Here is a 14,421-nt window from a genome sequence, read left to right as displayed (position 1 = left end):
GGCGGGGGAGCGGGGGGGGGCGTTGCCATGACGACCGTGGCTGCCGCCGCAGCGGGATGGTGCGGGCGGCCTGTTCCGGTGCACCGGGCCCGGCGGCGCCCCCCCGGCGGGACCCCTCCCGCAGCCGGCACAAGCGGCGGCCCCGCAGCCCCGCGGTGGACGAGACGCTGTTCGGGGAGAGCCGGGTAAGGGCCCGCGACACCGCGGGCACCGCCGGGCCCCGGGCAGAGCTACGGGGGGAGGGTGGGGGGGAACCGGGACCTCACCGGGCCTGAGCCAGCCCCGTCGCACCGGGGCTCCGTCGTGCCTTGTCGGGGCCTTGTCCAGTGCTCCCGGTGCCGCCACCCCTCGCACCTCCTCTGCCGGGCCTCGTCCCACCCAGTACAGAGGCTCCTGCCCACCCTGTTCCCTCCACCGCCCCCGTTCTCTGGGCCAGAAACACCATCACCGGCCCTCCCCGGGACCTGCCGTCTCCGTGCTCCCAATTCCTCACCCGGCTGCAGGAGCCTGGCGTTCAGGAGGGCACAAAATCCACCCTCAGCTCCTGGGAGGTGCCTCTGTCCTCCTCCACACCACACACTTCCACTTTTCTCAGGGTAATTAGTTAATTAGTGAGGCAAAAGAGGCTCAGGAGTTGAGACAACCTGCTAAAGGAGAGGAGCCGGTGTTATGGGGCTGTACGTTAGAGAGTGGTTATTTTGTGTAGGATAGAGAGAGAATCCTTGGAGTAGGGGCTGGAAGCTTCCAGAGCAGCTCATTGCAAACATATTTAGACTTTCATCAGGGAGCTACGAAATCGGTCCCCTTGGAGACAAGGCAGAGCTGCAGCGGGTCTCTGACCTCCTGGCCGGATGCCCTGGCCATTGCGAGCGGAGATAAACAGTGAGCGGCAGCTCTTTCCTCCCAGCTCTTGTAAGGAAAAGGCTCGTTTCCTCCGCGCTTGTCCCTGGGCTGTCCCCAGCTCCTGCAGGAGAGCCCCGGGAGAGCTGCAGCCTCGCGATGATGGCGTTTTCCAGGGAAGGTGGCCAGAAAGGTGATGTTCTGGAGGTGCTTATTCCTCCACCTCCTTTATCTCCTCTCCACGAGGCAGGCTGGGTTCATGGCTGCAGCCGTTGGCTCTCCCCACCCTTTGTGCCTTTGACAAAGACCGAGGTACAAGGGCTGGACGCCGGCGGAGTTTGTCCCGTCTCACATTTGCCGTCTCTTTGGCTGATAAACCCCGCGATGAAAGGCTGGGGGTATCTCTGCCGGCGGCTGCCACGGGGGGGGACCACGCTGCGTCCCGGGCACTTGTCCCTCCGCGGGGGGGTGCGTTTGCAGCTGTAATTTCCTCTCCTGGGTCTTATCGCCTGAAACAAATCTGCCCAAAGAGACTTGCCAAAACCCATTGGCTTTTCGAGGGGGAGGAAGGAAGCGTGTAATGAAGATTACCTCCGCTCCCAGCTGGCGGCTAGGCTTCGGAGCAACCGGGTCTGTGTGTCTCGGACGCCCTGCGAGCTGAGCCGCCCCGGGCAGGTTTATGATCTGTTATCTCGGAAGCCTTCAAGGCAGTTAGATGAAAATGTCGTAACACTCATTTGGGTGTTAATTGCCTTCCCTGAGATTAATCCAGGTCTAGCTCTAGGAGTTGTCCTGGCTTTGGGGACAACCTGAGAGCTGGCTGCGGTGAATAACAGTATTATCTTTGTTTGCACGGGTGTTTCAGTGCCAAACCCTTTAATTCAACAGCTCCCACTGGGGGCCCATGGTAATTGGGAACCTGCTCTGGTACCTACCGTGCTGGGCTGCGGGAGAGCCCATGCTTTGGGGTCGTCAGACCCATAAAATGGAGATATTGCAGGCCTGTGAAATGGAAATATTGCTGGCAGCAAGTTCCCAGGGAACCGCTCAGCACCCGGCCGGCTACAGGATTTGTTCCGGCAGCCGCTTAGGATTCTCAAGCTGAACTAGTAAATAGAAGTACAAGGGAAACCACACATCTGTGTGTACCTTAGATTAGCTCCTGTGGTTCCCTGACCCGGGTGAGGATTTTGCTGGGACGCCTACGCCATGGCTGGGCTTGGGCAAGTTGGCCCTGGGCTTGGGGAAGCCAGACCTCAGGGTGGTCTGGGCTGGGGTCTCCTGTCCGGGGACCGTCCCTCTCAGCTGCCGGAGGTTCGCTCTGCAGAACGGTGCCTGCTCCCAAAACGCTCCTTCCCACGGGAATGTCAGTGGCTTCCCTCAGGGTGGGCAGGATTCCTGCTCCTGCTCCCACTCCTGCTGCCGGAGACCCTGCAGCCCAGCCGGGGGGTCCCATGGGGCAGCCCCACGAGGGCTGGGGACATCCCTCGGCTGCTCCCACCCCTCTGGGGCTCCCAGCGCCCACCCTGCCCGGGGGGTGCGGAGTGGGATCCCCGCTTCACCCCCTCCCAGGAGACCTTCACTAGGTGGCAGTCTCGGCTCGAGCAAAGGCACCGGCACCAGTCCAGGCTGTACTGGGAGGACTGGTTTCTGACCAGTGTGGGCTGATTGCCCTGCAAGGCCAGACCTCCAGCTATCCCCGCTCCCCCCTCTCCAGGTCACCCCCGCCAGCCCCCAGCGAGTTTGGGTCAGTTTGGGTTGTTTTTTTCCTGGGTCTCTAGGGCTCAGCAGGACAGAGGTGCCGGTGGCCGCGGGTGAGCAGGGCAGGGCCACCATCTCTCAGCTCAGGGGGGCCGAGATGGTGCTCCATCATCAGCTCATCCTTTACTTCAGATCTGGGTGAGAGACTGAAGCTCATATTTTTACTGTAAAATCAGTGCTGTAGGGGGATTTTTGGTTCTTCCCATGGCCTCAGCAGGCCACTGAGGCAACAAAACACTTCCTGTGCCCATATTTCACTGGTTTTGGTGGCGCGAGAGGGGGTTTGTCAGAAAGTGTCCTGAGCTCACCCAGGGGCCGGGGCAGAGCCGGGCACGGGGCAGTGGTAGGGAAGCTGTAGGAAAAGCCAAATGCCATCCTTTCTTGCAGAGCCTGCAGCAGTCGCGCTCCAGCAGCCCCATCGTGATCCTTCGGGATGTGCGGACTGCCCCGAAAGCGTCCCCCGCTGCCAAGCACAAGCCCGAAACCATCCGACTCATCACCAAGGACTTAATCCGTGACCTCGTGTAAGTCTGTGCCCGGGTGGCAGCTCTGAGGAGCTTTCGGGGCCCTGCGTGTCTGTCACAGCACCGTCCCGGTGCTCGGAGCTTCTCGGGCTGTTTGCTGGGACGTCTCTGGGGAGCAGGGATGGGCTCTGATACGCTGGGCTTGGGCAGCTGAGGAGCCGGCGAGCGCTGAGCACTGGGCGTTTTACAGAGGCACTGAATCATCACGAGAAGCAGTGAAAAACAGCATAAACCTTCCGCAGCCAGAAAAGCTGCTCCTTCTGGGCCGAACAGCCCCCCATCGCGCAGCAAACGCTGCTTCCCGTGCCCCGATACCAAAACCCCCCCGTGGGAAAGGCAGCGGAGCATCGCCTGCAGCCCCTGAGCACCGGGAGCCGTGTGTTTCTTGACAGGGATGTTTTATAAGCAAGGCTGAACTGTAAGAACCCTGGCCCTAATTACTACACTCAATAAAAGCCTGAAGCACAGAGACAAGAATAGGGCCATTATCCCAGCCAGCTCCAATTTAGCCTCATTTTGACCTCCCTAAATTTTCCTTGTAGTTGTTCGGCGTGAGGTTCATCTTCGCTTCCTGTTTTGACTCTCTGTGTAATGCCCAAACACCCTGTAAAACGTGACACCCGCCCCATGGACGGTTCGGGTTTGGGTTTTGTGGGAGTAAAAAGGCACAGAGGCACTGGCTCAGGCTTTTGGGGCTGGTTCAGGCTTTTGGGGCTGGCTCCTGGTTTTATACGGTCACGTTCTTATTTGACCCAGCTGCCAAAGCCGAGGCCAATTTGCAGATGTGTCTCACAGCCACAGCTCTGGCTAAAGCCGATGGAAACTGTTTGTGCTGGTTTAATTCCTGAAAATCAGGCCCTAGACATCCCAGGCTGGTCACCCAAACACTGGGACAACTGAAGCAGTGGCCACTGTATTATTACATTTATTAGTGCCGTTGTGACCATTAGCCATTCTTTAAAGCGTCCTGGAATCCGATGCTGTGATGCAGCTCTCGGGCGATCATTATGCAGGTATCTGTTCATATTCACAAGGGTGGATGAAAGGTGACACACAATAATAATGAGTAAATTCTTAGTCCTGAGCATCTTCAAAGTGCTCTATGCATTTGGTTAATATAGGCTCCGACACCACACGCGTCACCATGGTATCTGAGTAATACAAAGAGTAATTAACTCCTTACAACTCCCCTGGAAAACAGCCCTGTATTATTATCCACATTTTTACAAGTGGGGAAATGGGGGCACCGAGAGCTTCAGTGATTTCCTCTAAACCACAGGGTGAATCACCAGCAGAGCCAGTGGCTCGGCAGTGTCCGGCAGGGCCGGGGCGGTGGCCAGAGGAAACCTGCCGGCGCTGGGAGGGGAGAGGGTGCCCCAAGTTTGGGAACTGTGGTGTTTTCTTGTCTCCTGCCAGTGGATTCCCGGGCAGCAGAGCCAAAGCCGTGCTGTGCTGTGTGGATCCGGAGCTGGAGTGGGCTCAGTGTTATTAAACAGAGTGAAAAGGCAGCTTCTGCTCCCCCGAATCTGGGATCCCCCTCTGTGCCTGACCAGGGGTTTTGGTCAGGCACAGAGGAGCAGCCACAGTCAGTCTGGGAAGGGCAGGGATGAGCGGCGTGTCCCACTGGAAAAGGGGTCAGGGCAGTGGTCAGCATTTTCCCAAAGAAGGGCTGGGAAAGTCACGTTGGACTGAAATAACTTTCAGCATTTTTTTAATTGGGGCTGACTGGGCCCCTGCTGAATGTTTTGGGGTTTTCCTGGGCGGCCCCTGGCCGAGCATCCCCCATCCTCCACGGCGATGCTTTCACTGCGATTTCTCCTTCTTCCTCCCCCTGGCCGGGACCCCCCAGCTCTGTGGGCTCTGGGGTGACAGTGGGGCAGGTCCCCTGGCCCCATGGCGGGGTCAGCGCAGCAGGGAACCGGGAGCTGTTGGGGACTCGGTGCCACTGACCACGCTCTCTGTGCCCAGCATCCCCACGGAGAACCCAGCAGCGTCCCTCATCATGGGGCAGGAGGATTTCCAGCGCATTTCAGCAGCAGCCCGAGTCCTGACCAAGGAGGAGCACGAGGCCAAGCGGGCAGCCCTCAAAGCGGAGAAGGAGGCCACTCTCGTAGGCATTTCCCTTGCCCTTCTGTCCCTGCTCTCTGGCCGTTCCCGGGTGTGGGTGGAGGTGGATGGACTCAGGTAGAGCCAACCCTGTGGGTCAGATGCACTAGCCAGGGCTGTCCCCGGAGCTCTTGGGACCACCACCTTCCTCCCTTTCACCCACATTTTGGTGTGCCCAGCATGCACGGATGGCAGCTCGGGCAAGTGTCTCCTCAATCCCCAGCCCAGATCCACAGCAACATCCCTGGGTTTTCCTGGAAAATGGATGGGGAAGGAATTCCACGCTGGTTGCATCCAGCAATCGCACCCTGGTTGTCCCCCCCGGTGACCCCAGAGCTGTGATGAAGTCTCCGTGCTGTGTTTCTGCAACTCTGCCAAGGGAGAGGGGTGTCTGAATGGGGTGTGGGAAGGGGGTACCCAGGGTTGGAGTGCCTGCGGTGCCCCTCGGGCCTCCCTGGGGAGGCCGTGCGACTCTGAGCAGCCCTGCCTGTCCCCACAGGATGCCATAAGCGAGCGCAAGAGAGTGGCCAAGGAGAAGGCTGTCCTGCAGCTGGGGAAGCTGAGCGAGCTGGAGGAGGAGGCACGGGAGCGGGCCCAGAACCTGCTGCAGCGGGCGAACAGGCTGCGCATGGAGCAGGAGGATGAGATCAAGGAGTTCAGCGAGGTAGGGATGGGGGCTCCCGGCATCCCCTGGCATCAGGGGACCGAGCTGCCTGCTCGGACAGGCTGCTGTGAGCTCCCATGAGCTTTGCCAAGCTGCTCTAGGGCTAAACCCTGCTCCACTTGCTGCTTCCTCTCCTTCCCTTTCCCCCCACATCTGTCTGTCTGTCCCTGCTGCCGCTGCCCAGTCTGGCTTGGAGACCAGGGAGACCTGTTGTCCCCACAGCTGATCCTCGGTGCCAAGTGCCACATGATCCGCGACACGCAGATCCTGGAGAAGCAGCTCATCGCAAAAGAGCTGGAGGAAGAAGAGAAGCGCCTGGACACGATGATGGAGGTAGAGTGGAAAAAGGCCGAAGAGATGCAGGAGGATCTGGCGCGCAAGAAGAGGCAGGAGCTCATCAGGTTTGCAAAAGTGTCCTTCTTCCCTGCAGAGGGATCCTTCCTCTTCCCAGGCCTTGTGCTGGAGCTAGGGTAACCCCCGGCTTCTCACTACAGTGGTGACCACAGCTGGACTGGGCAGCACAAGGCAGCATCCCATGTCCGTGCTGGAATTTCTGCTCCTCTGAGTGGGACGGAGCCGGAGGGAATCTTTCCACTCTCTTCCTTCCAGAGGGAGGCAGGAGATCGTGAAGCAGATGGAGCAGAACGCAGAGGAGCGGGCGATGAGAGCTGTGCAGCAGGACCAGGAGGCTCAGGAGATGCTGGCGTACCTGGAGAAGCTGAAGATGGAGGACCTGCAGGTGCGACCAGTGACTTGCCAGGGAGCAAAGGGGGCTGGAGTTAGATTTTCACCCCGTTGGAAGGGTGACCCAGTGCTGGATAAGTCCGACTCGATGTGTGGAGACAATGGCCAGCGGTTGGTGTCTTGGGGAAGTTGAGGCACCCTCAGGGTCACCCAAGCCTTCCCTTGCCCTGAGCATGGTGCTGTCCCCTTGGGGAGGCACACAGGAAGGATTGGGGGGAGCACCCCATGCCGCAGCACTCACCCTGTCACCCTCGGACCCTCTGTGCCATTTTCAGGAGTTAGAGAGGAAACAGGAGCAAAAGAAGAGAATCCAGGCTGAGATTAGACGCGTCAACGACGAGAACCAGAAGGTGAAGGAGGAGCAACAGGAGCAGGAGAGGTTGGCGGATGAGCGGGTGCTCGAGTTCCAGAGGCAGAAGATGGTGAGAGGAGGGTGCCCAGCGCTGGTGTATGGTCCAAAGGCAGCAGCGATGCCACGGGAGCTGCCGTGACGCTCTGTCCCACACAGAAGCGGGAGGCCGAGTTTGAAGCTGAGCAGCAAAGAATCCGTTGGGAGAAGGAGAAGGAGTTGGCACGGATGAGGGCCATGCAGGAGAAGGCCCGGGACCACCAGGCAGAGCAGGTGAGCGGCTGATGGGCTGCGGGATCACTCGCCACCAACCCCATCACCAGCAAAGTGGAAGCTCCCATGGACGTGGTGGGTCTCCCAGGGCGTTGCAGGTCTGGGCCATCACCTGGGACCAGGCGATGTCCTGGGGCAGTGCTGGGAGAGGGGAAAAACCACCGTCAGGCGCTTCCCTGCCTCCCCACTGTGGGAAGTCCTCCGTGGCCCCTCCAGCATCACCCCTGTCCCCCTCCGGCAGGACGCGCTGAGGGCCAAGCGCAACCAGGAGGCTGCTGAGCGGGAATGGCGGCGCAAGGAGAAGGAGGCAGCGCGGAGGAAGGCTGAGATAGAACAGATGATGCGGCAGAGCCGCCTGGAGCAGATCGCCCAACGGGAGCACAGCATGGCTGCGCAGGTGCAGCAGGACCGGCAGGAGTTCGAGAGGATCCTCAGGTGAAGGGGACAGCGCTGGGAGCTCGACGGAGAGATGGATGGGCAATGCCCTGTGAAATGGGACCGGGAGACGGGTGACACGGTGGCAGCAGGCCTGCCATGGTGGCTCTTGGAGCAACCTAGTCTGGTGGGAGGTGTCGCTGCCCAGGGCAGAGAGGGGTTGGAATGAGATGAGGTTTAACCCAAACCATTCTGTGATTCTAAGTTGGCACCCTTGGTGGCCTTGGTGCTGACCAAGGCCCCGCGGGTGGGTTATTGGCACGTGGAGGGGCTGGAGCAGGGCCTTTGACCTGTCCCGTTCTCTCGGCAGGCACCAGCAGGAGCAGATGGAGAAGGAGAAGGCAGAGGCAGCACGGAGGGCCAGTCTGCGGCTCGCCCACGCCAACGACGTCCGTCGCCAGATGCAGGAGCGTCAGCAGCAGCTGGCGCAGGAGCGGGTGGCCGCCTTCGAGGAGTGCCGGCGGCTGGAGGAGGAGGCTCGCCAGCGCAGCCAGCGCATCGCCCAGTTCAAGCAGCAGAAGATGCAGGAGCTCAGGTGATGGGCTGCCAGTGGCCACTTACTTCCCTGGTGCCCTGCGTGTCCCTAAGTCCTTCCTGCCTTCTCCTGGCCCCTGGGCCACCTCACAGGGCCCTTTGCATCCTCATCAAACGGGATCTGCTCTGGGGCCACAGTCCCAAAGCTCAGCTCCGGTGCAGCACGGGGTGGCTGATGATTTCTTTTCCCTGCAGAGCCTCCGGCATCCCCGAGAAGTATTGTGCCCGGGTGGAGCGGAGGGCCCTCAACCGAGCAGGTGCATCCCCTGGCCAGGCTCAGCCACGCGAGGAGCAGAGCTCCAGTTCCCCAGCGACTTAGGGCTTTCTATTTTCTTAGGCTGGGTTTTCTATGAACAGAGATGTTTATGGAGCAGACGGTGTCTTTCATTCTTCTCTGTCTTCGGATTTGTGGGCCATGAGCTGCCCTTGAGGCTGGAGTAGCCCAAAGGCTCATCGATCGACCTGCCCTGCTCCCTGTCCCATCTGCTGGGAGAGAGATGTCAGAGGTGGCCCCTGTCCTCAGAGGGGCCCGGAGTGTCCCCATGGCCTCAGCACAGCTCAGTGTCACCCCCAAAGCTGCTCAGGGCGGGACCGGTGTTCCTACCCAGGCAAAGTGGCCCAGGCAGGGTCTCCAGGAGCCAGGCAGGTTCTTCTCCACACACACAGCCTGGTCCTGGCCACACCAGCCCTGGCAGTGCCACCTTCTCACGGAGGTGTCACCTCCGGGCCCTGCGGCAGTGGCCTTCTTCAGGGGCAAAGCAAAGAGACTGGAGCATGATGCAAACATTTAAAATCCATTTGGATTGGGACTGGCAGCTTCAGAGGGCCAGGATCCCATAGGAGTGGCTCTGATTAATTGTCAGAGCAGCTGAAAAATAAGGAGAGACAGCAAAGGCGCGACTGCCCAGGGCAGGGGACGGCTCGGAGGACTCTGCCGTGAGCCTGGAGCCTCCTCCAGGCTGGGTAAATCGGGAGGACGAAATGCCATGGCCTCTCGTTGTCTCTTCCCCATCTCCTCTCCAGCTGCTGGGTGTCCCTATGTCATGACGGAGCCAGGCACTCTCGGGACAGGGGCTGAGGGGCATCGCTGGTGCTCCAGGCGTCTGCCACCACATCCCCAGGTGACCCCCAGCAGGTCCCTGTGGCCACCAAGCCCTCTGGGACCCCTGGGGACAGCCCAGGAAGCATCTGCAGTGCCCAGCACCAGGCTCGGCTGCCCACACCTCCATCCCCAGTCCCCATCGGCCACACGCCGGCCGTGTCACTCCCGGTCACTGCCTCGGCCGGGCTGTCACAGCCTTGTTCTAGGCCAGGCTCAGCCCGGAGGGTTTCAAAGCCACCACGCTGGCCGTGCCGGGGGGCTGTGACCACCGTCCAGCCGGGGTGGAGCGGCTTCCCCACCCTTCCTGCGTGAGCCGGGCTCCCTGTGACGAGGAATGTGGGAGTCACCGGCCGGGACCCGGCACCGCGCCGGCACCGAGCCCCGAGCCGCGGTGAGCCACGGCCCTGTCACGGCAGGGACGGCCCCGGCAGGCGGCACCCCTGGCCGCATCGGTGCTGCCCCGGGGCCAGGCCATGCACGGGGGCCCCCAAATCACAGACGCGGCCAAGCGTGTGCCGGGCTCGGCCCCAATTCCCAGCACGGGACCGGGAAGGGTTAACCAGCAGCGGTGAGCTCAACTTGGGGCCAGTAAATGGAGCAGCTCTTGGCCCCAGGGAGTGTTTGGTGTTTGGGACTAGCTGGGTGGTGCCGCCGAGCCGGCCAGGGCAGTCACGGGCTGGAAAGCACCAGCACAGCCGAGCTGTGCCGCGGGGCACAGCAGGGGTGAGCCGGGCACGGGGCCTGACCCACAGAACCAGAGCAGCCCATTGTGGGGGATCAGCCAGCCCGGACCCCAAAAGGGACACGGGCAGCTAGAGATGGCTGGGGCTTCTCATGGGTCTGAGCATCCCCAGTGTGGACCCCAACACCTGCTGCCGAGCATCCCTGTCCCCAGTTCATCCCGGGCCAAGCATCCCTGTCCGAGCTCCTGCATCTGCTGCCAAGCATCCCTGTCCCAGCTCCTCCATTCCCCACAGAGCATCCCTGTCCCAACTCCTGCCCTGATTCCAGCAGGTTTTGGCCCCTCTCTTCATCCCCTCCAACTGTCCCACACTTCTGCTGCACCGCTTGCTCCTCTCTGAGGGTGGCCCGGGGCGTGCTGTCCCTACTGCTGCCATCCCACTGTGGCCCCGTGCCGTGAGCCATGGCCCATAGCCCCAGCCAGGCCTCCCCACTGTGTTTCAGTCGCACCACCAGCACCGGCTCGGGCTTGGTGGGTGCCACGGTCCCCACATGGCCGCAGTAGCCCCGTGCCTGCTCGCTGAGGGGGCAGGACTGGAGGAGGGATCTGCAGGAGCTTAAGCCCATGGTCAAACCACACCTTTAAGCTCTTCCAATTGTCCTGAGTGCTACAAGATCAAAATCCTTTTGGGACCTGCATGGTCCCAGCACATTCATGCAGCCATGATGCTCGGGCATGGCTTGGGCTGCTCCTGGGGGTCCCAGGCAGCCTTTTCCCACCAACCACCCTCATCCCACCAGTGCCCACACCAGGGAACCAGCCATGGGACACCATGGGGTCCATGGCCCCCAATCCCTGCTCCAGGTGCCCCAGGGTGTGATGGTGCCCCTCGCCCATGCTGCCTGCAGTGTCCCCCTGCCTGGGTCTGGCTGGATGGGAGCCCATAGCATGGTGATGCTTAATTACCAGGTAGGGAGTGGAGCAGGGCGGCATCGCTCACGCACAGCTTGGAGCCACTCAGTCATCCCAAAGGCATCCGCCCCACAGGGAGGAGCGCCCCGGCCCAGCATGTAAAAGCAGCCCCGCACGGCCGGCTGCCTCGTCGCCTCGGAGCCTCCTCCGCTCCCACTCCTCCTCACCACCCGGCACGGCTGCAGCGTCATGGCAGGGCAGGGCGCCAGCCTGCTCCTGCTCCTGGGTCTCATGCCAGGTAGGCGCTGATGGATTCCTGCTCTTGGACCCGCTCCTCCAGTGATGCTGCCAAGGATGGAGGGGTCCCAGATGCACCCCATGGTCAGCAGAGCAGCCAGGACTGGTCCTGCCCTGACAGCCACCCGAGTCGGATGGAGCTGGGCGGGTGGCACTGAGCCCACCAGATCCCTGTCCCCAGTTCAGCTTTATGGGACCCAACGGGGGCTCAACCCCACTGGGAGACCCAGCCCCTGCCCCGTCCCTGCTCCCTGTGGGTCGGGCACTGCAGGATGTGGGGTCGGGGTGTGTTGGGATGCAGGTTCGAGGTGGCCTCATGCTCCCCAGCCGGTGTGACGGGTGCCGTTCTCTCCCCAGCTCTCCTCCTGGCCGTCAGGATCAACAGCAAGGGCCGGGAGGTGCTGTATCTGGCCAAGGGCGACTCGGTGAAGCTGGGCTGCCCCTACGTCCTCGAGCCTGAAGACAACGGTCCCCAGGGCTTGGGCATCGAGTGGATCCAGATCACACCTGAGCGGACTGGCCCAGAGAATGTGGTGAGTGTCACTTGTCCCGGCATCTGCCATCCCACCGGGCAGGCAGGGCTGGGATGGAGCCCAGCCGAGCAGGCAGGGCAGGCAGGACAAGCAGGGTCTGGCAGAACCAGAGAAAGCTCAGCAGAGCAGGCAGGACAGGCAGGGTCTGGCAGGGCAGGGAAGGACCAAGCAGGGCTGGCAGGGTCTGGGCAGTGCCTGTCCCTCCCCAGCTGGCAGCCCCGGCTCCCCCCACCCGGACCAGCCTTGCCCAGTCTCCCCGCTTGCTCCCCCACCAGTTCCTGTCCTACCATGACCATCACGTCAACTACGGCAGCGGCTCGGGGCTGCAGGACCGGGTGGCCTTCGTGCAGAATGACCCCAGCCAGTACGACGCCTCCATCCGCCTGGCCGACCTGCAGGTCTCCGACACGGGCACCTACCAGTGCCGGGTGAAGAAAAACACCGTGGCCGTGCACGAGGTCATCGTCACTGTGCAAGGTGAGCCCCTTCCCCACAGTCCCTTCCCAGGCACCACGGGTGGCCCCCGGTGGCCTTGGTGGTGACAGTGTCCCTCTCCCCACAGAGAAACCAGCCAACCCACAGTGCTGGACCGAGGGGGAGTTGATAGAGGGAAGCAGCATCCTTCTGCGGTGCTACAGCCGGGGGGGCACCTCCCCGCTCGCCTACCAGTGGGCCAAGTTGGCTGATGGCTACGGCGGGGGACGCCTGCCCTCCGGCACCATCCAAGGTGGGTGCTGGTGGGGCTGCACCCGCGCAGGGGGCAGGAGGTGACACCAGGGGGATGCTCACGGGTGGGGTGTCCCTGTCTGTGAGCGCACGTGGTGGTGGATGCCCACGGCTGCGTGCAGCTGGGTAGGGGGGTGTCCGTGTCCCTGCGCCCGTGTCGGAGGGTCCCGGTGCCAGTGCTGGGGCTGATGGAGCTGTCTCCCCCCACTGCAGGACGTGCTCCTGGCGACCTGTTGATCCGTAGCCTGTCGGAGGTGCACGCCGGTGTCTACCAGTGCCGCGTCACCAACCGCGTGGGCTACTCCGTGTGCCAGCTCAACCTCAGCCCTGCGCCAAGTAAGTGCCACCACTGCGGGGACAGCGAGGGCGAGGTGCTGCCGGGGGCTGCCTCTGCGGGCCAGGGTGCCACCGGGGGCACGGTGACCAGTGGGCAGCCGGCGGGGAGGCCGGCGGTGACAGGCTGTGCTCCCGCCCCAGGAGGAAGGCAGGCGGGCATCATCGTGGGCTCCATCCTGGGCTCCCTCCTGCTCCTCAGCCTGCTCGGGCTCCTCATCTGGGCGCTGATCTGCCGCTACCGCCGGAAGGAGTGCCAGCGGACCTGCAGCGACTGCAGGTGAGAGCCACAGGGCCAGCAGGTGCCACTTGGCACTGATGGGCATCACTGGGCACTACTGGGGTCCAGTGGGCACCAGTGGGCATCACTGGGCACTATGGTGGCTGATGGGCAGCCACAGGCAGCACTGGGGACACCTGGGCACTTCTGGGTGCCACCAGGCAGTGCCGGCCACCACAGGTCATCTATGGATACCAGCAGACAATGATGGGGACTGGTGGGCACCGATGGGCACCACTGGGAAATGCCAGGTCCCGGTGGACCCCGGTGAGCACTGGTGGGTACCATCAGGCACCGACTGGTGCCAGCGGGCGCCGATGGGCACCGAGGGGTGCTGATGAGTGCCACCAGGCACTGGTGGGCAGTGACAGAAACCAGTGGGGTGCCAGTGGGGTGCCAGTGGGCACCGCTGAGCACTGACAGATGCCGCCGGGGCTCCCCCCTCCCACAGGAGCAGCACAGGCGGCACCATGACCCGCGCCTGCAACGTCTGCGCCCACCACAGCTACTCCCCCCACGGCATCAGCTACATGCAGTGCCAGCACGGCGACGGCGACGAGCGGGCGGCCGCCCTCATGTGCAACGAGGGCATCCGGCACCAGGTCGCCTGCCCGGCGCTGTAAACCCCCCCCGCGGCCCCGCGCCCACCCCGATTCGGCTCCACGGGGGGAGCAACCACGAGCCCGGAGCCGGTGGCCCCGCCGGGATCCGGCGCCGAGCGGCGCAGGGCTGAGCTGCCAGGGCTCGCCGGGCAAATTGAAGTCAGGAATCCAGCTCCCTCCTCCCCCGCGAAACAGCCCCGGCTTCCAGCAACCCCCCCGTGGCTTCATCAGTCTGTTTTGTTGGTTTTCTTTATTTTATTTTTTTTTTTTTGGCCCCTTTTTTGTATGTCCCCCCTCCCAGCCACAGCCCGGCTCTCGAGGCGGCTCCCGGCCCCGCTCCCGGAGGCTTCCCTCGCTATTTCACAGATATTTATTACTCTCCAGCCCGTCTGCTCGGCATCGAGCAGGGACGCGGCAGCCCCGAATCGCCCAAACCGGCTGCCCGGCAGCCCCCCGCCTCCGGCCCGGCACCACCGGCGCCCCCACATTGGCTTCAGCAATTGGGTGTTATTCGAGACGAGATGCCATTGGCACCAGGAATTGCAGTTCGGAACAAGAGGGAAAAAAAAAAAAAAAAGAAGAAGAAAAGAAATAAAGTAAAGTGAATTCAGCGCTGTCCTGTCTTGCCTCACCCCCGCCGGGGAGGAGGGGGCTGCCGGGGCCGGTACCGCACTCGGGAAGGTCCCAGGGAGTCGGCAGCACCGAGTCACCGGGGGGGGGGCGG

The 14,421-nt window shown here is 62.4% G+C and overlaps 2 protein-coding genes across 4 annotated transcripts; both read left to right on the top strand.

The window, feature by feature from the left end:
• The first annotated feature begins 34 nt into the window (after nt 1-34).
• Nucleotides 35-8,584, top strand: CFAP45 (cilia and flagella associated protein 45). The gene is made up of 11 exons (XM_014961887.1): nt 35-185; nt 2,989-3,125; nt 5,094-5,235; nt 5,731-5,895; nt 6,118-6,296; nt 6,505-6,634; nt 6,915-7,061; nt 7,148-7,261; nt 7,503-7,696; nt 8,007-8,231; nt 8,426-8,584. Exons 1-11 carry the CDS (start codon nt 57-59, stop codon nt 8,547-8,549), a joined length of 1,686 nt encoding a protein of 561 aa, XP_014817373.1. The 5' UTR covers nt 35-56; the 3' UTR covers nt 8,550-8,584.
• Nucleotides 8,585-11,022: 2,438 nt separating this feature from the next.
• On the top strand, nt 11,023-14,251 carry VSIG8 (V-set and immunoglobulin domain containing 8). Of its 3 annotated transcripts, XM_014961896.1 has the most exons (7): nt 11,023-11,224; nt 11,581-11,756; nt 12,032-12,233; nt 12,319-12,483; nt 12,696-12,818; nt 12,942-13,095; nt 13,547-14,251. In XM_014961896.1, exons 1-7 carry the CDS (start codon nt 11,176-11,178, stop codon nt 13,716-13,718), a joined length of 1,041 nt encoding a protein of 346 aa, XP_014817382.1. In that variant the 5' UTR covers nt 11,023-11,175; the 3' UTR covers nt 13,719-14,251. The 3 variants fall into 3 exon arrangements, with proteins under 3 accessions (XP_014817382.1, XP_014817381.1, XP_014817379.1); XM_014961895.1 differs by lacking the exon at nt 11,023-11,224 and having other exon boundaries at nt 11,455-11,756; nt 12,960-13,095; XM_014961893.1 differs by lacking the exon at nt 11,023-11,224 and having other exon boundaries at nt 11,455-11,756.
• Nucleotides 14,252-14,421: the final 170 nt, after the last annotated feature.

Source organism: Calidris pugnax, unplaced genomic scaffold (assembly GCF_001431845.1).
Source record: "Calidris pugnax isolate Ruff unplaced genomic scaffold, ASM143184v1 scaffold1007, whole genome shotgun sequence".
Lineage (NCBI taxonomy): Eukaryota > Metazoa > Chordata > Aves > Charadriiformes > Scolopacidae > Calidris > Calidris pugnax.
The sequence above is the reverse complement of the archived record's forward strand: the minus strand, read 5'-3'. Positions and strand labels throughout refer to the sequence as shown.